At 37.3% G+C, this 24,862-nt stretch overlaps 1 protein-coding gene across 3 annotated transcripts in view; it reads left to right on the top strand.

Annotated features, from left to right (window-relative positions):
- KIAA1958 (KIAA1958 ortholog) overlaps positions 1–24,325 on the top strand; it is a 62,993-nt gene extending 38,668 nt beyond the window's left edge. Inside the window, exons 2-3 of one of the 3 annotated variants that reach the window (XM_004677426.2) lie at positions 13,454–13,626; positions 22,645–24,325. In XM_004677426.2, coding sequence (XP_004677483.1) covers positions 13,454–13,626; positions 22,645–23,451 — 980 coding nt within the window. In that variant the 3' untranslated portion in view covers positions 23,452–24,325. The remainder of the gene's footprint in view (positions 1–13,453; positions 13,627–22,644) is intronic. The other 2 variants (XM_012721143.1, XM_004677425.2) reach the window with 2 other exon arrangements.
- The last annotated feature ends 537 nt before the right edge of the window (positions 24,326–24,862 follow it).

Genomic DNA, 24,862 nt, shown 5'->3' with positions numbered 1-24,862 from the left:
AACAGTACAACCTTATTTGCAGAATTTACATTTGAAAATCGTGTGATATCGTGTTAAAAAGTGCTCACATGACTCGTTTTGCACTATCTGTAACAAAAACGCCAAGCCCATCTGTCAGCACTTAGATGACATGACTGCATAATTTCATTTTTCTTCTATATTTATGTGAGTGAACAGCTATTGAAAATCATAGATAATAGGTGTTTTTTTAAAAAAAAACCAATAATGTTAGAGAAGTTTAGAGATATTTGGGATGTTTATCTAAGAGAGCTTATTTTTAAGATACCATTGTATCATTGGCTAGGTCTGTTTTGAATAAGATTCATAGATACACATCAGCTATTTAAAATATATTTATTTTATAATTATTTTTCCCGATGTAAGTTTTCCGTATGTTAATTCACTTTTCTCTGTGTTAAGATCACCTAATCTATATAAAGAATGGTCTGAATTTTTCTAGCATAATTTAGGTATTTTTTGGTTTTCAATTAGACCATAGTCTAGTTAACACCTTCATTGCATTAACTTGTCTAAGTCACTAGCTTAGCTTCTAGATATTATGGAATCAGACAACTTCACAAAGTTCACAATTTGAAATCACAACAACAAATATTTGAGCACCTAGTCTCTAATTGCTAAGAAGAGTGCAAAGATGTATGAAATAGGTCCTGTTCTCAAAGATCTATAAAAGGTACTTTAATAAAGTTTTGTCCTATTTTTAAGAGGCCAACAAGGCTTCTGGAAATGCAGTTTTCCAGTTTCCCAAACTTTGTATGCATGCAGCTGGCCATTATATAGCCATTAAATTTTGGTTTGCTTTGAAATACATAATACTGATTTGAGTATTTTGTGGAGAATTTTCCTTAGAGCCCATTTCCTGGGGGGGAGGGGTGGTTATTTTTATTGAACTTTCAAAATCCAAACTACCTTTTAAAAAAAGTACAAGCTAGGTATAAACCAGAAAAGAATTATATACACAATATTATCAAAATGAACGCAATTACTTAATCAGTATTCCTCACTGTAACACTTTAGTCATCAAGAACAATTAGAAAGACAATTTTCTAGTGAAACATGAGTGATCATAACCATTCTAAATAGTGTTCAAGCACCATTTTAAAGTTAATAAGGTAAAGCCATTTCCACACCATCTGCTGTGTTCACATTGGTGTACAATTGCCTAACAATGTGCCAGTTCTCACCAATGACTCATTTCTTGAGTACTTTCAACATACCATTGTATTAAGTGCTTCTCTAAGTCACTTCATTCTCACAGTAGTCATAAAATAATTACCTTTATAAATGAGGAAATCCAGAAAAGTCAGATGGGTTGCCCTGTAATGGTTTATATATAAGCACGTCAGGATGTGAAATTGGATCCAGGTACCATTACATCATTGGCTATTTCTGCTGCACCTGCTTGTTCAGAGGGACTTGTGGTGCCTCTAGACCCTCTGCAATGATAAGTGGTAAATGGAGCATCAGTCTCTGTTCACCTCCAGGTGACAGAGCAGTGCCATCACTGGTGACATTGGACAGAAGTGTGTAGGCCCCGTTACTGGAGTTATTTTGAGGATGGGGTAGTCAGCAGAGTTTTGTTTCCCCCAACCGTGAGTAGAAAGCAGAAGGTGTGTCACTTTTTAAGAGCATAACTTTTATCATAGAGGTAACTGTTTATGTGCAAAAGGAAACATGTATTAATAACTGGTTGTCATTTGTTTTTAGCCCAATATATCAAAAAATTTCAAAAAACTTTCTTGTATGTCAAATAGAGAAGGGGGAATGTTGTAGGATAGGATACCTCACTTAAGCCCAGGAGCTCAAGGACCCAAGACTTTTGACTCAAAAATAAAAGTTGATTGAAACCATTTGGATTTTTCTAGTTTGGTTCTCCACAGTTTAATAGATTAGAAAGAAACTTGTGATTTTAATCAATTTTCTGAGTGATTTTCTTTAAAGGAAGATTTTCTTTGACCATTTTTCCTCTAGCCAAAATAAAATTGTAGTACTTAGAATCTATTGATAAAAACTACCATGTGATCAAAGAACTAAGTTTCCATGTTGGGGAAAAATCAAGGGGAGAATATGATAATTAACCATTGGTGGTTAGTGAACTTGCTTTTTAAATTGTTAGGCCCTTTACTTTTTATAGGCTGTTTTGAATGATGTTAGGACTACCCTTAGAGGTAAAATTCTCTAATTTTCTACATTTCACTTTTTATCTACAGTGATTTTGGCTTGTTTTGGGTTGTTGTATTTCTAAGGATACAAAACAGAAAAGAAGAGCTGATACTGGCAAACTATCAAAAACTTTTTTGATTTCACTTTTCTGAACAGAGAAAGGTGAGATAATAAAAATTTGTAATGGTCTAGCCTATTTGTAAATTGACCAGTTGGGACTACCAACACTGACAGAAAGGCCTGATTTGATGGTGAAGATGGCATTAGTTTTTAAAATTGAGTTTTTAAAAACTCAATTACATTAAGTTTTGATGTGAACCATGACTTCATGCATTCATCTGAGTATTAACTAGGTCAGAGCCTTAGTAGCACCATCTCTGTTGAGTTGTGACCCCAGAAACTGGACCTCACAAGGACCCAAGTGATCATCTAGTTCAGAATTTCTCAGTGCGTGAAGATGGGGGCTCACTATGTCCTCTTGGGCCTTGGGGAGACCAGGAGCTGGAGATTGGGAAGGAGCAGCATCCTCAAACCCTTTCATGTCCCCTGTGCCTCAGCTTCTACTTTGATACTCACTGGACTGAATGAATTTTTACCTCTGTTAATACATCCTTCAGGGGTGTTGGGCTGGGACAAGAGATTGGAAATGTCTGACATAATCCACCCCTGCTGCTTTTACAGGAAAGGGAAACGGTACCCAAGAGATTAAATGAAAGCTCAGGTACACACAATTTGTTGGATCAGGATCAAAACTGGCACTCAAAGCACTGTGTCTTAGAGATAATCTTCTAAATGTTATCACGCTTCTCTGCCTAACCCATTCATGTTTTCATTTATGGAGCAGAAACAAACTGCAATTTTCAAGTATAGGAGTTCCAATTATAAATTATGAAATAAAAAGTGACTTTGTTTAATTTGGTATTCATTTGAATACCCTGTTATATAGTGTTAATTATTTTGAATGCTGTGTATGCTATCCTAATGTCGTCGATGAAGAGTTTTTAAAATCTTGAAGGGTTGGGACTAATCCTCAATCAAAAGGATCAAATTTCTATAAGCATAATTGAGGTGTTTCCAGAGTGAATTTATTTAGAGATGAGAAGGGGGAAGATTATGGGGACTAGTGAAAGAGACCTGTAGCAGGATGATGTAGAAATACAAAGTATTTGTCAAATCTGGTGTTTTCCTGCTTACTCTTCTAAAAAGAAATTAAAGCATAAATATTTTTTGAATTTCACTAATTTTTATTTTATAAGCTATATTTGTTATATCATAGTTGAAGAAATAGGGAATTCTAGGATGTTAAAAAAGGTATAGTGGAATCATTTTGTCTCGAGTGGAATGTTGAATTTTACTAGACTTCAGATGTTCTTCTTTGTATTACACTGGAATTAGCATTTTCACCATTATACATTCACTTCAGAGAACTTTGAAATGCTTTTGCCTAATATATTTGTCTGTAGTAAGTAAAATTAGGAAGCCATCGGCAATAGAGAATCCTACACAGTAATGTGCATACTGTATTTAAGTGATTTTTATGCCTGTTCACTTTCTGTAATTCTTACATTTTATAAATCAAATACCCTAGTGTACGTCCTCTAAAAATTAATTTATAATTGATTATTTATACTAGATGAAGTAGGAGGTCCATTTTAGTATTAATCCACTCAGATTAATTTTACTAACTAAACTTTTGTATCTGCGGTCCACTATATTACAACTTTTAAAATAGCATTTATAACAAGAACTTTTGTTTTATAAAGTGTTTGTAACAAAAAAAAACCCACATCTTGCCAAAAACCATTGCAATTTCTATGCATTGTGTAATATTCAGTGGTGTCATTGTTGAGATTTTGCATGTTGTTCTAGGTGCTCTTTCATGTGTGTGTTTGTGGTGTTGATGTGGAATTGTTAACCATTGCTGCTATCACTTACCGTAGTTAAACTGAAAAACTGTACCAACAGGCTGTGCCCGTCAACATTTGTATGTGTGACTTGTGAAACTATGTAGTTTAATATTTTGAGCCAGCACTTAGTGGCACCTACAAGGACAATTCGTAGTTGTCCGGAGATGCCAATTTTGAAATCCTGTCTTGTATGTTTAATTCCAGGCGGGGTCACCTCTTCTACACTTTACCCAACTCTTTAAAAGGGAAATGTTTGCAAAAAGAGAAAGCAAGAATTCTAAAGTTTTCCCGACCTCTCCCTCGCCTTCAGTCTTTTCTTTTTTCCTTCTGACACTTGAGCACCTACCAGAGAAATCCAATAGAATGCCTGTGTAGCAGTGTATTTTCTGAAAAGTTTTAGACTGAGCAATGTGGTACTAGAACTATACATTTGTTATTCTTGTTAGGTCTCATGGCTTATTGTTTGAATTGCATTTAATAAGAATGGTTAGTATTTTTATTTTATTTAAAAAGGGACCATTGAAACCTTAGAGTTCCCAAATACTTTTATATTCATCATTAGCATAGATTCTTTAATATATTTCCTTGCCTTATGGCCATCATAATTTTTCATGTGCACCTGCCTTTGGTTTACCATTATATTTTTTTATGTATATATATACTCCTAAAATGGAAGGGGTCCATCATAAATGTTAAAAGAAGGCTACTTCCCGAAGAACCCTTTTTTTTTTTTAAGGATTCATTTATTTATGCATACAGAACTGGGGTATAGGCCAGAGGTGCAGGGGCAGTGAAAGGACTCATCAGAGACAGAGTGGGGAGCAGAACAGGCCAACTGATGAAGTACACTGCTGAGGGGAGCAGCAGGCAGGTCAGGAGAGGTCTGCCTCTCCTCCGTGTAGATCACCTCTGGGGCTAGGGCCGGGGATCGAACTCATGCTGAAGTGGCTTTAGCTTCTTGGTGCTGTGCTTTAACTACTGCACTACCAGGGAGGGCCCTCCTGAAGAATCCTTTCACACCAATATGTCACAACTCCTCAGTTAGGGCAGGTTTTTATTTGATCAGTTTAGTGGGTTTATAATTACAAGATTCTTTTAATAAAGGGATGATCTCTGAATTAATATAGAGGCTTTTTATATGACTGACATATACACCGTGACAGCCATTGCTGTATTTGGAGAATTTGCTGCTGAATTTACTGATTTAATTCTGAGAATATTGAACTCATCAAGCTCCTTCCCTACCACTTTTTTGCTTAAAGGAAAAGAAAGGCAGGTTTTTAACTGGGAGCCTTTTTTCCAGAATATGTTTTAGACATCTGCCCCTCAGCTGAGGTGATAAAGCAATAAAAGGAAATTCAATTAGATATGCTCTAAAGAAGTCCTGCCTTTGTCCACTGGCCTCCAGAGTGACACTAAAGTATTGATTCCTGAGTGCAGGGTTTCAGGCAAAGCCTTTATACCTAGAATTCTTTTTATATTTTGGACACCAAAGATTATAGTGTGATAGAGCCTTGATGATTGATGATTTCTACTAGATAGCTGTGGGCATGCTTATTTGAGTCCTACTCTTGAGTTTATTTCCTCCCTTTGGGTCTTCTGTATAGTTTGTACATCTGTCTTAAGGTTTTAGGTCTTGGGTGACTTTTTTACAAATGTATATTTATTGAGTTTTTAATTTATGTTCCCACCATAACTTTTCCACTATTAAAGTCAGACACAGATATGGCAGATTAACCCCCTGGTGAGCAATAGCTTGTAGCTTTTTCTGAAATGTAACCCCATAGGCCTGAAACCTGATGAGAAAATGACTGGAGTATTTTTGGATTCGATAGAATCACTATATATGGCTCATTTAATTTATCTGTTGAAGAACTCTGGTGGTTTCATAGGATGAAGGATGTATTCGATTTAAACAAGGACTCTTCTGTCTTTATTACAAATTATGGGAGTTTATAAGATTCTTTTTACCCTGCTTTAGAAAGTATGTGGGAATTAAAATAGTAGACTTACCTTTTATATTTTTTTGAAATTTGATAAAAATTAATCTCAGACATATGTTTAGAAATAGAAACATCCCAAGTGACACTTAGAAAATTTTTATGAAAAAGTACAGTACTAGTCTTCGAAGGTGCATTGACTTTTCCTCCTTCTTCGTAGATTGTGGTTTCTTATATACTTTCAGGCCACGTGGATTTTGCCTGATTTAGATAGAAAGAGCACATGTGTGTCCACTCTAATCCTATTGCTAAATTCTGTTTTAGGCTGCTACAAATATAATTTGTGAAAGATACGTTGAAATAGGGGGAAATGTCTGTTAATATGTTGAAATGTGTGACTATGATGATATTCTTGGTTAATTCATCGTCCGCCGGTTGTAACAATACGATAGAACCTGTTGGTTTCACTTCTACTGTTCACTGTTCCTTGATGCCAAGTTGTTTCATCTTTATCAGCTCCCTGTTGTTGCTTCATATGTGTCTGTGCCCTGTGCTCCAAGTAAAATTCTAGTTATATGTCACAGTAGCTTTTCCCATTGTGTGTATAATGTTTGCCACTAATGTAATTTTCTATTATTTTCAGTATTCGTTGGTACAGCCTCAAACTTATGAAAATAAGGAAAACAATCCAATAAAGTCAGCTAATGAACATCAAAGATATCTCTATACTGAGAGCATGCTTTAATCATAGTATTTTGTCTGTACTTGGGTATGAACAGTCTTCATTCATTTAATAAATGGTTTTCTGCAAAGCTGTCTGATTTTTGTAGCTATAGCAAACCATTTAAAAAGCAAACAAGTTAAACTCCCATGGGAGGGAAGGTGTGTTGGGGTGTCCTGGTGACTGCGCTAACCCCTGGATGTAGGCAGCACTGAGCAAAATATTTCATGTCAAGTGTTACTTTCAACCATTGTGGCAGGGGGTAGACCATGAAGAAAGAGAAGCACTATGTGTGTGACTGAAAACACATAGCCCACCAGGTAGGCAAGAAAAAAACTTAGGGAAGGCATCCACAACTGAATAAATCATAGTCTTCCTGGAGCACCAGGTCTAAAAATCCTGTTAATGGAGAGATTGCCACTACACTCTCTTGTTTCTCTTCTCCCCACTGCACATTCTCTCCTTCTGTCCACCCATCTCCGATCCGTGGAGCTCTTTCAGCCAGTTATGCAAAGCTACACCACACGAAGTACATATCAAGTTCCAGAGTTCCTCATATTCAGGCAAATCTTTCTGGTCAGGTGTAATTCCCTGTGTGCTCACTTCCCAGCATTTAGTGCATCTGGCAGTGTTCCTTGAGCAGAAAAGAAACGGTTGTTGAAAATGACAGTAATTGTTAATGTCAAACAACTGTGTTGTGTCACAAAAATGACAAAAACCTTGTTGAAACACCAGAAAATAACAGGTTCTCTCAAAGTCACCTATTTTAGAAAGTGTTTTTCTTTCATGTCTCTAAATTACCCATCAAAGTTTTTACTCCTAGAAAGCTGAATACTCCAATTAAAAATGACTATGTTTTTTGTATGATAGTATTTTAAATGGTATAAAATTACTTTTTAAGTAGTTAAAGCTTGGATTTTCCTAGTGCTTAAGAAACAATGAAGTTATGGTTAAATGCATTCAAAGTTATACATTTAAAATGTGATGAATTTTACTTCCCCAGCTGGAGGAAAATACTAGCATTCAGGTTGAGTAATAGTTAGCCTACAAGTCACTCTTCTTTATCTTTATTTTTAATTGACTTATCATATTCTTTTCTAAGATTTCAAGTGACTAAATTGATTAATAGATATTCATACTTAATGTTGGAAATGAAAAACTAATGGTAAAGGCAAACACTGAATTTGGTGGCAAACATTTCAAACTGAACTATTAAACAAGCATACTCTTAAAATTTATGTTTTTTAAATGTTAATACATAGTCATTGTTAATAAATTGTTAATACTAATAAATGATAAAATAGGAAATAAAAGTCACAGAAAACTTACCATTCATAAAGAGCAACATTTAATATTTTGTTGTATTTTGGAATTTTTATGCATAAAATGGATTTCAAGCATAGCAGTCAGACTGTATTTACTACTTTCTACATTTGTAAAAGAACTTGTGCTTTTTAAAGTATAACATAATGCCACTATTTCATGGTGCTTTCCTAGGATAGGATTTGTTTTCAACTTTTCCCTTTTATAAATTTTCCTTAATGAACATCTTTGGCATACATTTTTGTACATAGCTGTGATTAAATCCTTAGGATGAATTTCTAAAAGAGGAATGAATAAAAACATTTTTTTCTACCTGTATATTTCCAAAGTGCTAATGATTTTTAATAACTAGAAAAAATAATATATTCATATATAAAAATTGAAAGTCCCAAAGCACTCATTACTAACCAATGTGATGTGTAGAAAATATGCAAAGTTTGCATTTTTCTACTCTAGTGTAAATTCCCCCATATCTTAACCAATATTAGATTTGAACCTTTTTAGATTTTTGTTAGTCTGATAAATGAAATTCAACTCAATCTGACGATGATACCTGACTATTATGAAAGCTTTTTGGTATTTTTTTTATTCTACAATAATTGCCTGTCACATCCTGGATCTATTTTCTAGTGAATTATCTTTTTCCAATTGATTTTCAGAATCTTTCCCTATGTACTCCACATTTATTGTTGAAAGAATTTTCTCCAGGTCTGGCCCTCCCTGGTGGCGCAGCGGGTTAAAGCACAACACTGAGAAACTAAAGCCACTTCCGCATGAGTTCGATTCCCACCTGCCCCGGAAGTGGCCACATGGCATGGCAGACCTCTCCTGACCCGCCTACTGCTCCCCTCAGCATTGTACTTCGTAGATCTGCCTGTTCTGCTCCCCACTCTGTCTCTGGTGAAGCCTCTAGCCGCCCCTGAGCCTCTGGCCTGTACCCCAGTTCTGTGTGCGCAAATATATCTTTAAAAAAATATATTAAAAAAAAAAAAGAGAATTTTCTCCAGGTCTGATTTTGTCTTTAAAAATGTATTAAATGCAGAACTTTTGAATGTTTGGGTTGTCTGATTTGTAAATCTATTTTTTTGTCTGATTTGTAAATCCATTTTTTTAAGCCACTGGGTTGTGTCACACTAAGAAAGACTTTCCTTATTTAGAAAATTTTGAAAATAGTGTTCTTTTTTGGAAAGAGCTCTATGAAAAAAGATCCATTTGGGAATGTGTTACTCGTATATGTTATGAAATAGGAATATAAATGTGCTTTTGTTTTCTCAACTTAATAGTTTATTACCCAAAAAAAATTATGGAAGGGTTCATCTTTTCTCCAGTATTTTGAATCAAAGCTTTTATTATATACTCAATTTGCATATTTACTCAGAACTTCTCTGTATTCTCTTCTAATCAGTTTGCCTATTTCTTTACCAGAACTTACTCTTTGAATTACTGCAGTGTCATAGTACAAGTTTATATCTTTCAGGACAAGGCCTCCTAATTATTTTCAAAATTGTCTTTTCTCATGCATTTACTCTCCTAGATAAATGTTAGAATCAATCTGTAACAATAAGTAACAAAGAAAGATTTTAATTCAAATTTCATTAAGATTCTTGGTGAAATTAAATACTTTTTTTGTTATTGAGCCTTCCTATCCTGGTACCTACCATAAATTCACTTATTAAGTTTGTGTGTATGTTAAATTTTAAGTGTTCTTACTGAATTATATTGTCAGAAGAGTGCACAAATTATCAATATAAAGCTGGATTAATTTTTTTTTAAAGATTGATTTGTTTATGCATACAGAACTAGGGTTTAGGCCAGAGGTGCAGGGGCCATGAGAGGCTTCACCAGAGACAGAGCAGGGAGCTGAACAGGCAGATCAACGAAGAACACTGCCGAGGGGAGCAGCGGGCGGGTCACGAGAGGTCTGCCAGGCCATCACTTCCAGGGCTGAGGATCACACTTACACTGAGGCGGCTGTGGCCAGCTTGTAGTGCTGCATTCTAACCCGTAGTGCCACCAGGGAGGGCCCTGGGTTAATTTTTATAAAGCAAACATTGGCATAACCACACCTAGAGGAGAAACAGCTCATTACCTAAACCCTGTAGTCTTCTCCCATCTGCTCTCCTTTGTAACCATTATGTGATTTCACCACAGAATCATTTTATCTGACTTTGAATCAGATAAATGGACCATTTCAATATACTCTATTGTGCTGGATGTCTTTTGCTTGGCATTTTATTTCTGGGATTCATCCATGTATTTGTAGTTCGTTCATTCCAGTAGTCAATTCCTTGACCTTGTATAATGATTCATGGCACAAGTATTGTCCAACTTCACCTGCATTCTATTGTTTGTGAACATAGGACTATTTCCTCTTTGGGCTATTTATTGATAATAAATTACACCTACAAGTACACATATGTAAATGCCTTCTGGTATATATATGTCACATTCTCTTGGATACATATTCCCTTGTAGGATTGCTTTATCATAGAATAGTGGTGTGTTTATAGTAGACACTGTCAAGTAGTTTTCAGAGTGGCTGAATAAATAGATCTATCAGCTGAATAAAATGGTTGCCCCACATCCTTGTTAGCACTGGACTTTTGCAGTTTTTTTTCATCTTTGACATGTAGAGTAGACTTAACCTAAAATATGAATGACACACTTGTGCTATGCCTGTTCAAGTTTGTCCATTTTTAATTGGACTGTGTCTTTTAATTGATTTGTTAGATATATGCACTTTGCCTAAATTCTCCCACAATTTGTCTTATCTTTTCCCTTTGTTAGTGGTGCATTTTATTTTAATGAAAATCAACTGATTAATAGTTTACATTTGTGCTAGTAGTATTGATGTCCTGTTTAAAATTATGTAGCTATCCCAAGGTCCAAAAAATGGTCTCATTTGTTTTGTTTGCATATGGCGTGTGACAGGCATTCAATTTGCTCATGTTGTGTTAAGGGTTTTGTATCTTTGATTGTATTTTTCTTGCAATTTTTTCACAGAAAACTTACACTGCCCTAGAAGAGATATTGTTAGTATTCTCTTTTTTTTCTGCTCACTAACAGACGTTTTAGGTTTGGCATTATTTGTTCCTTAAATGTTAAAATAATTTAATGATTAAATCCATATTCAACACTTCTTTCTTGGTTCTTTATTTCTCTTGTTAACTTGTCCTGAATCTTGGTGGATAAATTATAGGTGTTGAATTTTTGTTTTTGTTTAATTCTTTTTCTTCTGAATATTCCTTTATTTACTTTGACTTAAAAATTACCTAATCTCATAGTTGTTTCTTTATTTTTTCAGATTTAGACATGTTTTTAATATAAAGAATTAATTCACCCTGGCAATTTGTTCCTTCTCTTATCTGTTCTGCTCTCTGCCTTTCTTAAACAGAATGAGATCTCAATCACTTCTTATAACTTCCTAACCCTTTCCCCATCTTTGACTGAAATCATGAAGAATTTTGTCAATTTGTTCCTTCTTTTATCCTCTCTGCTCTCTGGCTTTCTTAAATAAAATAAGACCTCAATCACTTCTTATATCTTCCCAACCCTTTCCCCATCTTTGACTGAAATCATGAAGAATTTTGGCTTAAGAGTTTGTTCAATCATGCCTCATCTGTCTTCACAATTTTTTCTTAACAATCGTGTTAAGCTTACTTGACACACTACTGCATGTTTAAAAAAATAAATTCTTTATTTATCTTTATTTATCATTATATCCTGTAAGCAGTATTGTTCCTTTTTGTGATTCAGTTTTTACTTTGATGGCAAATATCCACAACTAATAATTTTTTTTTTAAATAAAGAGAACAGTGGTTACTTCTTTCATGACTGAAATGTCTTCATTTTGGTCTACACTTGAATTATATTTTTGCTAGGGATTGAGATTATTCATTTATAGTCTTTTTCTCTCACAACTCTGAAGAGCCTGAGTCATTGTTTTTAAACTTTGGTGTTCCAATTTATAGTAAATATAATTCTTACTACTGTGTTGATGACTTCCTTCCCCTGCCCCCACCAGAAAGATTATAGAATTCTCTTTTAGATTATGGAAGTTCATGAACTATAAAACCCTAAATAGTAAAATCTTTTTTTGATATTGATGAAAATTTTCATAATTTTATTTTATGCCATCATTTTATAATTTTTTTCTTTTGAATTCCTAGATGAATTTTGACTCTCCTGTAGTTAGTTATTTTCTTGCCTCTTAATTTCACCTTTATAGTTTAAATTTTTCATAGCTTTCACTGCCTTTTAGGGAAAATTATTTCCAGATCATCTATTTGTGGTTTTATCTATGTTCATCATAACACTCAACTCTTTTCTTCAGTGTTTTAAAATAATGTTTCTTCAATCATTTATCATTTGCAGAATCTTCCTTATTCTCCTATTTTACCATTTCCAAAGAAATCTGTTCTTAAGGGTACATGCAGTTCTCTAGTCTGATCAATGATATTTTTATGATCTTTAAATATTATTCATTGGTTTTGAGTTAATTGTTTGTTGGGGCATTGGGGTTTTGGGGAAGGGGAAGGGGAAAGGAATTAGTGACTTCCCAGGTTGCCAGCTGGTGCTTGTTTTATGCTCATATTTTAAATTGTAAGTGTAGATTCATCATTATTCTTAATTTATGGGGATTTCCTTAGACCTTGTTAACACTTAACTGTATGAGACATGTAACACAGCTCACTGTTGGAGTGACGGTTAATGCAGGGTCTGTATGTAGCTTCACCAGGTGTAGTGAGCAAGCAAAGCAGTGCCCCTGAGTACACTTCCTTTCAGGGTGTCAAAGCTGAAACCTGGGAAATGGAGAACACTCTCAAATACCAACATAGAGAAGGTGTTAGCTGAGAGATGGTGCACACTCATTTCACCTTCCATTCTAAACAAGTATGTATCTCTCATTTTGTAGAAAAAAGAAATATGCCAACAACATTTAATTCTAGGCTGCCCAGGATTGACACATAAGACATCTGGATTATATATTACAGAGTAATAACAGTTCTTTATGTGCTAAGGTAAAAAGAAAGGATATGTACCTTGTCCTCCCTTTTTTTTTTTTTTTTATTAATAGAAGTGCTGTCCAGTGAAGATTTTAGTTAGAACATTCTAGGTTTTTCCAAATTCATATTTTTCTTCCATTGGAATCCCTGCATTTAGTGCATTGGTTAGTATCTATAGTAAGGTTACAGCATCAATCCCATGATAGAAATAGTATTCCTACCATTTATTCTAATATACATGTACTTGATTGAAATTGCATTGTTAAGGTGTTACCTGTTAGACTTTTCTGTTATTTAATATGATCCTAAAATTTTTAATTCTCCAAAGAAGAAATGGCAAACTATCTTAATGCCTTTTATTGTTTTTGTTTCTAGCCTATTCTACTAAGCTCAACAAATTTCCTGTATTTAATATTAATGATGACTTGAATGATCTGTGTACCAGTGCAGTAAGCCCAAACACCACCAAAGCCACACGCTATGCCCTGAACGTGTGGCGATACTGGTGTATGACCAACGGGCTCAAAGACCATACGGACATCACCAAGGTAAGAAACCTGAGCTTACTTCTGCCAGCCAGGCTCCCTGAGCTGCCAGGTGCCAGCACTGTGCTGAACATTGTGGGGAACACAGAACAGATGGAAGTACTTTCTGCTTGGGGAAGCTTTGAAAGAAAGAACATAAGCTTTGTAGAAACTCACAGTATAAAACAGAATTGAATGTGTTCTGTAAATATATAGATCAGAAATGCCAAAAAATTTAGATGGACTCATTAATCTCAGCTTGATGAGAGTTCAAAAGAATTCAGATTTGAGGCATGTTTTGAGGGAGAGTTTTGAGAGTTGGTTGAAGGCAAACATCTTCCAGGGTGAAGGCTGTGAGGAAGAGTAAAATTAAGGGGACTAGACTCCCTGTGTGCAACATACAATTTTAATCTATGGGAATCATTGGCTGTAAAACTAGATTCTGATAACCCTTAAATATCAAACTGGTATTTGTGAATATTGGGAGACAGTTGAAGTTTTGTTCTTGTTTGTAAGTAGAGACTTTGTTTGAAGGGATGAGACAAGTGAAACTCAGAATACTCTGACCGTAAGATCTGCAGGGGTTTTAAGAGTTAGGCAAAAAGGAAACCATGGATTTTTTTTTTTAAATAAAAAGGAATGCAGTGAAAGTGCATTTGAAATTGATAAGCAATAATTTATTTAACATTCTTGGTCCTCAATTTCCTCATTTTTAAAATGAGTTCTTGAAATTATTTCTAACTTAAGATATTTGAGGTTTGTAAATGGAAGGGAAAATTCTTGGACATATAGAGACAGAACAGAAATATATATTTTTATTTTAATATAGTGAGTCTAAATCAGATGCATGTCCAGGTGAACATGTCTAGTAAGAAGTAAATGTGGGATTTAAAATATGAGGGAAATGGTAAAGCTGGAGGCATTTATTTGAAGACCTTGAAGTGGAGGTCATATTTGATGGTCAAAGGCAGGTGACTTCACCAAGTGATAACATCAACAAGAGATGAAGAAATCCAGGTTTCAAGTTTCGGCAGGAGCTTTCTGCTGTTTTTGCAGAAAGAAAGGAAGTATACATAGCCCACACCATTCCCCCCAACCAAAAATAAACCCCACAATGAAACTGGAGCAGTGAGAGTAAGCCCATAAAGAGGAAGGGCTCTCACTAAGGGTATGCATTAATCACAGTATCTAGAACAAGAAGAGGCAGGTGAATGAACTGAAGAATCCTTGATTGAGGAGAGGACCCCTAAAGGGACCAAAAGAGGTTTTAGGTTCTTGCTTCTTACACAATCTTACGCTAAGAATCTTTGAAGGAAAGTACCCAAAATGTAAGGTTTTTGCAGGTTAAGATTATCTAAATGTGTTTATTACCAAAAAATAAACTCACAAGCCACTCAAGGAAATCAGTCACCATGAGGGTGAATAGAAACAACAGATTTAAACACCAACAATATTAGACAGTAGATTATAGACCAAGTATTATGAAGTGTGTATAGAAATTACAGGAATATAAAGTGAACATACTAATCACAATGACCCAGCAGATTTGAAAATAAATTGAAATGTCCACTTCTGACCTTAAGGTCTCTCTAAAAGGCTAGAGAATTATCTGCCTGATTTAGCAATTAGGAACCCAGAAGACATGAAATAACCCCTACTGGGCAGAATAGAGCACAGGACTTGACCCCTAAGACAGAGGTAACAGGTGAGAGTAGGCTCCTGTCTCGTAGGCTTCTAGCGTGGAAGGCAATTTCTAGACTGCAGTAAAGGGAGGGGAGCCCCAACTAGCCCAGCAGTCTGGTTGTTGAGTTGAGGGGAGATAGGTATTAGAGTCAGAGAGGCCAAGGACATGAATACTTCTAGAATACTAGAAAAAAATGTTTCAACATCATTGAAAATTTATGATAAGTCCAGAACTTAATATTGTTAAATTCATAATTTCTGGCATCCAATCAAGTATCACTACACGTAGGAAGAAATAGGAACTTGGAACCCTGGAATAAAATGAGCTGAGTCTTTAACTTCCAGCCAATTTGGGGGGGGGGGGGCGGAGACCAGCTTTATGTGCCTGCCCCAAACAACTGAAAAACCAACAAAGGGTATAAAAACATGTTTGCAAGGTGCCACATAAATAAAGGAGGATAGCAATCCTCTGAGAGGCAGGAAATAAGGTGAGCTTTAGGTACCCCAACTAGCTGCCTTGGGAGAGTTTATAGGACTGTGATGCTGGCAGAGATGAGTTGAAGAAATGGAGATGAGAGAACAGAGACCAAGGTGATTGAGTGTCATGACAGTCCTCAAAAGTAGAGTCACACAGGGAGAAAACCAAAGATAGTTGACCTCAAGTATTCAGCTGGCTACTGACAATATAAGCATAAAAGGCGATTCCGTGAAAAGAGCAGTGGTAACAGTACCAGGAGTTCATGCAGAACTGGAGATAGGACATCTTCCCACCAGTAAAACTAGAAAAAATTCAGGATTCATGGAGAAAAGTACTCAGAAAAGTCTTGAATCAGCTGTGGAGAGCAGTAAGCCCTACACTGAATTCATTGTACTCCCACCCAACAAACCTTAAAAGCAAGATCCAGGTAAGTGAAAAGGGGTTCATTAGCACTGATTACCAGGGCAATGCAAATTAAAATCACAGTGAGATATCACTTCACACCTTTGATAATAGAATTGCTGCTATCAAAAAGACAAGAAATAAGAAGGGGATTTGGAGAAGGGGAACCCTTGCGCCCTCCTGGGAATATGAACTGAAATGAGGTGTGACACATACTATGGCATGGGTAAACCTTGGAATTGATAGTCTAAGGGAGTGAGACACAAAGAGACAGATGTAGGGCTCCCTTAACTTAAGGTACTATAATAGTCAAATTCATAGAAACAGAATGCCCAGTGGAAATGACCAGGGGCTCAGGGAGGTGGAACGTGGAGATACTGCTTAATGGGTACAATTTTTATTTGGGTTGATGAAAAAGCTCTGGAAATTAGTAGTGGTGAAGGTTGCACAACACTGTGAATGCACCGTTGAATTGTACACGTAAGATAATGAATTTCATGTCTTGTATGTTCACTCACAGAGAAACAAATCAATAAAAATGTAGCTATTTCACCTTCATGAATAGTCATTGTTAAGTCCACCTATTGGACCCCAGCTTTACTAACCTTAACCTTTTCTAGGCCAGAATGTCTAATCTTTCACACTCTTTGAAGACAGTTGACTGTTATGGGAACCTTCACATTTCTACACAGGAATCTGTGAAAAGAGACTCATTTCTCCTCGCCCGCCATGACTTAAATGAGATCTACATCCAGGTGGTGAAATGTCTCACCTGTCCTGTAGGGTGTACCTTATCATCTCTTCTAGGTACTAGTGTTTGTTAGTTCCCCTGTGTTGTCTAGAAGAATATCTAGAAGTGAGGAGAAAGATGTCTTTCAGTCCTCCATAATCTACTCACACCACCGTTCAAATGAAATAGTTTCAATAATAAATTCATAGAAGGTTCATATCTTGGACAGTTAACCCATGTTTAATAAGGAGAAGAAACGGTGGCATCAAGGCCACTTTCTTGATCTTACTCTAAGGTGATTTTAGCCAAGATTATCGTTAAAGATAGCTCCAGCTGGCTGAAGGAAAGCTCTTGACCATGGTTTGGCACTGGTGAACCTCTAGTTAAATGTTTACTCCAAGCAGAAAGAAATGAGTCAAATCAAGCTTCATAACGTCCTCTAAATGAGTGGCATGCCCATGGTTTCTCTCTGGTCACTCTATTACCAGCTCTGCGTGTTCCCCGCGGTATTGTTTTCCTATAAATTATCACAGTGTGATCTGGTTTTCACTGATCCATCTCCCTGGAGGTTGCAACTCACTAACTTCTGTGTTCCTCAGAGCCACTCATTAGAAAATTGAGTATTTTGAAGTTCAATAAGTAGCATTCTGAATAAAGTAAAATTTGGTACCTACAAAAGTAAACTCATTTTTGTTACCTGCGATGGTACAACATTTATATTCTTTTCCTAGAGAGTACTTGTAGTTCATAAGCATTTCTCCACTTTGTTCACCCCCCACCATATAAGATTGTTACAAAGGGGAAGTTGAGGCAAATTATTGATTTTACTTGTCTTATAATTCTTTTGAAGTGTCCAGGATTGCTGTGTAATTCCAGAATTTGGAAATTTGTCAAGAAATCATACTTTTTCTTATTTTATTCTTTCACACCTGGAGACCCTGGTCCAGCTCTTACTTCTCCTTCATCATTTTCACATCACAGGAGCCAAATCTACAAACCACGGTGAATTTTGACATGGTAAATCAACTTAGAGTGGCTAATGAAGGACAGTGATTTCTTAAAATGTCTTTAAAACAAATTGAAGAACTCAGTAACCTGGAGGAATAACCACCAACCAAAACTCAGTCTGAGAAAACTAAGGAGGCAGGCAACATGGGCCAGAAGGAACAGTTTCTTACATGCAAATAATAGATTGTGAATTGGTATTTCCCCAGAAATCGCTTTGCTGTGATTTTACTTTGAGACATGTGGTCTGCTAGGGAAATGAAAAAAGCATCTGCATCCTAAGTCAGCTTGGTTTCATGATTTCACTCCCAAGACTTAATCTAATTCATTTAGTTCACTTTTGTCAGCTTGTGGGCTATCCATTGTCTATTTCTGGCCTTCTGGTATATATTAAAGACCCAGTCATGTATAGGATACAGTCCTTGTCTTCAGGGATCTTTCACTTCATAGTGCGTCACAGAAATATAAATAGATAAAAAGACTGTGCAATATGGAAAAGGGAAAAAGAAAAAAAATTAAGTTAATTGCATGGATCCCTAGCGATAGTGTAATTTAAGGAAGCTGGGAAAGCCTTTTTTTTTTATTATTATTATAGATAGAATTTGAACTAGATCTGAAAGGAAAACTACTTTCCGAATAAAGATGATTAGAAGAAAAGGCATTATAGGCTGAAGAAGTTGCTTGTGCAAAGACCTGGACAAGTGAGAGTCTTGTGGTTTCTGAGAATGTCACAAAGTTCAGTGCAACTGGAAGATAAAGTACTAAGAGGGCAGAAGATCAGGCTAGAGAAATAGGTGTGTATCAGTTACCTATGGCTGGTAACAAACCTTCCAAAGACTGATTTTAGACAACATTTATCTATTTTTTTTAAGGTTTATTTATTTATATATACAGAACAGGGGTAGAGGCCAGAGGTGCTGAGGTGGTGTGAGGGTTCACCAGAGATAGAGTGGGGAGCAGAACAGGCAGACTGACAAAGTACACTGCTGAAGGGAGCAGCGGGCTGGTTAGGAGAGGTCTGCCACACCATGTGGTCACCTCCAGGACAGGCGGGGATCAAACTCATGCTGAAGTGGCTTTAGCTTCTTAGTGCTGTGCTTTAACCCGTTGTGCCACCAGGGAGGGCCTAGACTGCATTTATTTTATTGGCTCTTAGAAAAGTCATGATGCACTATTGCTTGAAAACAGAAAAATGTGTCATGACTTTTTCCGACAACCCAGTATTTGTGCATGATTCTATGGGTTGTGTTCAGCTGGGTGATTCTTCTACTGGTCTCACTTGAGGTATCCATGTGGGTGCAGGCATCTGGATACTGCAGGGGATACAGCCTGTCTCTGCTCCACAGGTACCCAGGATTAATTAAACTGCACTTCTCGTGGTGTTAAGATGATGAAAGCAGAACCTGTAGGACCCTCTAAGAGGAAGCAGGTGACAGCACAACCCTTGCATCCTGGGCATGGAATTCACACACTGTCATTTATGTCACATTCTGTTGGTAAGAATGAGACATGGCTACCCAGATTCCAAGAACAGGAAAGTGGATCACACCTCTTGATGGGAGGAGCTGCAAAGCCACATTGCAAAGGGTACAGGGAGAGGAAGACTTGTGCTTTCTTTGCAGTGTCCTACAGGGAGGAAATTGTGAAGACTTGCATACAAGGTAGACAGAAATTTATCCTGATGGCAAGACGCCATCAGAATTCAGTTGTGTGTTTTTGTTTTGTTTTAAGATTTCTTTCTTTATGCACAGACCAGGGGTATAGACCAGAGGGGTAGGGGCAGTGAGACAGAGTGGGGACAGAAGAGGCAGACTGACTAAGTACTCCCTGGTCAGTGATTGAACTCGTTCTCAGGCTATGGCTCTATGGCTAGAGCTTTGCAATGCTGCGCTTTAACCTGTTGCACCACCAGGGAGGGCCCAGTTGTTTTGTATTGAAGCACTAAGGTGCTAGAAGTTTCTGCTTAGCCTTCCCTATTGAGGAGCCTTTCCTCTCCTGCTAGCCTCGCCATTACTGCCAAAGTCGTCATGTCAGTTCATCAGAGGTATAAAACAGGTGTGCGCCAATCAGAATTCTTCCTTTGGGTATTTTTTCACCTTGAAAATGAAAGTTGGTCTCCTGGGCCCTGAAGCTGTTAGATGCAAGCCTTGGGCAGTGCTCTGCAGTTGTGTTTTGAGCTATGTGAAGAAAACTACCCTGCACAGGGCTGAACGCCGTGGAATCCACTATTCCTATAGTGCTCTCTGCTAGGCTTGTTCAGAGATGATCTGTCTCTTGCATTCAAGCAAGTGCCACCTAATCCAAAGAAAGGTTAACATCTAGAAATAGGGAGTAGCAAGGGACAGCATGAAAATAGGAAACTAGTTGAGTTTGCGTCTCATAGTTATTGGGACGTTAATTTGACTTTTAGGTTCTTCCTGACATTTAATAAAGCTGATGTCTTTTGTGTTCGGATGCAGCTACCCTCCTCTTCCTGATAGTTTTCAACTGAAACTCTTGGAATTTCTTCCCAATAATCAGATTAGTAGGAAACAATTATATTTTGGTGTTTTTTTTTTTCCTTTCTTTTATACATATGTATGTGTACATGTACCCATGTGTGATTTCTTTTTCAGCTCTTGCCTGGTTGACCAGAACCTTCAGAACTGTGTTCTGTAATAGCAGTAGTATTCAGCATGCTCTGTCTATTTCTGACTTTAGAAGAGATACTCTAACGGTTTCTTCTTGGGTGAAGTTCTTACAACTCTTACCTATGAAATACTCTTCATCGTAGTAAGAGCTTTTCTTCTTTCAATGTAAATTTAATTTGAATTTTTAAAAATTAGAAATAGAGGCCCTCCCTGGTGGCGCAGCGGGTTAAAGCACAGCACTGAGAATCTAAAGCCGCTTCCGCATGAGTTCGATTCCCGCCTGCCCCGGAGGTGACCACATGGTGTGGCAGACCTCTACTGACCCACCCGCTGCTCCCCTCAGCAGTGTACTTTGTCCATCTGCCTGTTCTACTCCCCACTCTGTCTCTGGTGAAGCCTCTCGCCGCCCCTGAGCCTCTGGCCTGTACCCCAGTTCTGTATGCACAAATAAATAAATCTTTAAAAAAAAAATTAGAAATAGAAATCCTCTCTTTCCAAATAATCTGAGTAATGATCCAGCTCATCATTACTTTTTCCTTAATTGATAAATAAATTATATTAGAGTATTTATTAAGAATGAATCGTCCTTACACTCTGCAGTAACCCCTACTTGTCCTAAGGTAATTTTGTTTTCCTCAATCCTGAATTGTATTTGCTCACATCAGCAGGCCTTATTGTTAAGAGTACTTTAGTAAATTGCAACTTGTATGTGTCATAGACAAGCTTGTATTTTATAGTCATAAGCTTTGTTTTATACCGTAAGACCTATAGGTTTGGGTTAGAAAAGATGAAACTTTCTTCTTTTTTCTTTTCTAAAACTGTTTAAATACAAAAGGAAAATCCAGATCAGTTCCCTGAAAGCATCTCTTTGGTAGTGATAAATATCTTTGATAATCATTTTACTCTCTTCTTTTGTTTAGGGCTAATCAGATCTTTTCCCTCCTTCAATTCAACCAATTTTGGTAATTTATATTTTCTAGAAAATCATTTGGGTTATCTAAACTTACAAAGTAATATGCATAAAGTATAGTATATTCTTTCATGGTCTTTATTCATTTTTTTTTGTAGTTACAGTCTTTCTCATTTCTAATATTATTTAAATGTTCATTTCCTTTTTTTCTTTGTCTTTCTGCCAAACCTGTTAGAAGTCTGTCAGCTTTGTAGGTCTTTCCAAAGATTGCATGCTTTCATGTCTTAATCTACATGTATATATCTTTTCTAATTTGTCTTAAATTTCTTTAAATTTGTTTTGCTTTCCCTACCTTTTTTAGTTGAATAATCAGCTTGCTTAATTTCGGGTAAAGTTTTCTAACGAATCATTCAAGATTGTATTATTGGGGCTTGTTCAGCACCATCTTTTTTTGACATAAAATGTTTTCGATTTGATTCATTTTTAATCTATAAATCAGCTTTTGTTTTCTCTGTGACATAAGAAGAATGAATGTTCCTGAACAGTTTCTACTTATTGAAAAATGTTATGGAAATTTTCTTTTGTCCTAGAAGGTATATAGTTTTCTCTTTATAGCGCCTTGTAGAGAGTAGACTTGTCTTATTGGCCAAGCCTCTTTCTCTTACTATATCCAAATAAGACAATCTCAAATTATCAGAGTAGTCACTGAGTTTCTCATCTTTTGAACAAATGTTGACTTCTTAAACGAGAGCTATTTTAAGATCTATTCAGGAAATTCAAGTGAAAAATCAAGGAACAAAATGGACATATCACTCGTCTTTCCCTTCAACTCCATGTACCGTCAGTACCAATCGGGACATGCAGATATCAAGGGGGTTAATGCTGGAATGACTCAGAGTCTGATCAGTTTAGTTCAATACTATTTACAAACCCCTCACATCTTCTATAAGCATCACAATAATCCTCTGAGAATTAATAGGCCCCTGGGTGCTGCTTAAGGAGATTAGGTGGAGCCAGGTACAGAACCTGGCTCTTCCAGTTGGAAGTTCACGCTTCTTTCTACTATCTCATGCTAAACAGGCAACTCTCTAGAAGGCAGAAAATGTCATCCCCACAACCCCTGGTGAGGATTAGGAAAAGGAAGGCGGGGTCTGACGAATTGGGTCTCCTCCATTGTGTAACCTCGGTGTTTGTCTCATTTGAGATCCCCGCAGTGAAGTTGAACGAGCTGCTGGAGAACTTTTATGTCACTGTTAAGAAGAGCGACGGCTCAGACTTCCTGGCTACCTCGCTCCATGCCATTCGCCGAGGCCTGGACCGCATCCTGAAGAATGCAGGTGTGGGCTTTTCCATCACCAGCAGCACCTTCAGTTCTTCCACCAAGAAACTCAAGGAGAAGCTGTGGGTGCTGAGTAAGGCAGGGATGTCAGGAGCACGGTCGCGCAACATCGTCTATTTCTCCCTCTCTGACGAAGAAGAGATGTGGCAGGCTGGGTGTCTAGGGGATGACAGTCCCATCACTCTCCTGTCCACGGTCGTCAAGTACAACAGCCAGTACCTGAACATGCGGACGCTGCAGGAGCACGCCGACCTGATGTATGGAGACATCGAGCTGCTCAAAGACCCCCAAAACCAGCCCTACTTTGCCCGGACAGATAGTGTCAAGCGGGAGAGCCGGAGTGGATCCACGAGAGTGTGCCATGGGAAGATCTATCACGAGCACTCCAGGGGCCACAAGCAGTGCCCTTACTGCCTCCTCTACAAATACATGTACATCCACCGGCCACCCACCCAGATGGAGGCCAAGTCCCCTTTCTACCTGACGGCCAGGAAGGAGGCCACAGACATGGGCAGTGTGTGGTACGAGGAGCAGAGGATGGGGCTGCGGTCCCTCCGGGGAATTGTCCCAAACTTAGCCAAGAAGGTCAAGCTGGAAAACTGTGAGAACTTCACTTTTGTCTCCTTTACTCAGGTCTCCAGGAGGCTCGGCTCCCACAGCTGCTGCCAGTGAGTCTTCCCTCCATGCAGGCCAAGGCCCGAGTTCTGAACCCGAGTTCTGAGGCGGCTGGGAGGACCATGACTTCATGGGCAGGCTGGTCGGCGTCCATGTGACCTGCTGTTCCTTTGACTTTTGAGATTTTTAACTGAACGTAGATGAGTCTCAGTGATTCGGATGGTTTCTCCAAATGCTTGTCACCTTTGCTAAATTATAGAATCTAATACCATGTGTAATTGCTACATACACAAGAGTGAGGCAGTTCATTTTATCTAGTGCCTTTTTAGCACAGATTTTCCTCAAATGAAAAAAGAAAAAGCCCTGGTTAAGTAGTCATAAAAAAAAAAAAATCCCAGTAGCCTCGTAGCTTTAGAATGTTATGAAGACTCTCTACGCTTTGTGGAATTAACACTCGTAATTAGGAACTAGAAAGAGGCAGACGTGTTAACTATTTCCAGGAGAAAAATTGCACTTGCCACTGCTTTCTATTTTGCTGATGCATCTGTGGGTTCCCGGCGCCCCGTAGCCTCCCTGAGTGAAAGATGGCGACGCTGCGGTCAGCCGCACCAAGGGCTCGGATCACCGGCGTGAACTTGATTTCTTAAAAAAAAAAAAAAAAAGTGTACCAAAAGGTGTTTGTGAGGACAAGGTTTCCAGTGAACTATGTTTGTACCTTGAGGGGATTTCCAATGGTGAAAGGACTTGGTGGCTTGGAAAAGCAATCTGTGATCAAAATGTGAAAAACCTGAAGCGGAAGTGCCTACATCTTATTTCTTAGCACCATGTGAAAACTATTTTCACTTGAACAAATTTTTTTTTTTTAATTCTTTGTGTCCTGCAGTTGTTCTGTCAGCATAGCACACTGAATCTGTACAGCCATTTTCAGGTTAACCAGGAATATAAAAAAAAAAAAAGTTGCAAAGAAACCAAATTCTAAAATGTGTTTTAAAGAGCTTTGGAATATTTTTGTCAAAGTTAAAACCTTTTCAGCCACAATAGATGTCATTATTTTAGGTTGGCACCAATGCTTGGGACACAGTGACATAGCAACCTACCAGGTAAGCACACCCAGCGTTACAGACAGTGTAAAATGGAAGCATGGTGATAGGTTATTAAAGCAATTTGAAATCAGGTGAAATTTCACTCCGGGGAATTTTTTACCTGACTGCATGTTATTGAAACATCATCAAACTTTCTAATAACTCCTCTGATTGAAAAGTGCAAAAGAAGTCCAAAGAATGCTAATTAATAGTAGTACTATTTCTAGGGATCTTTATTTTGTATCTGAGGAAAGACTGCTAAATTTTTACCATTATGTTCCTGTGTATGAGTTCCAATCCAAAATTAGATCTTCCATGTAAACTCATTTTAAGGAGTTCTAAAGTCAGTCCTTTCTTTTGCAAAACATTTTGATATTTGTTTTAGT

The sequence above is a fragment of the Condylura cristata genome, unplaced genomic scaffold (genome assembly GCF_000260355.1).
Source record: "Condylura cristata isolate star-nosed mole 26May11 unplaced genomic scaffold, ConCri1.0 scaffold00006, whole genome shotgun sequence".
Taxonomy (NCBI): Eukaryota; Metazoa; Chordata; class Mammalia; order Eulipotyphla; family Talpidae; genus Condylura; species Condylura cristata.
Note: the sequence above shows the minus strand (reverse complement) of the source record. Positions and strands in the feature narration are given on the sequence as shown.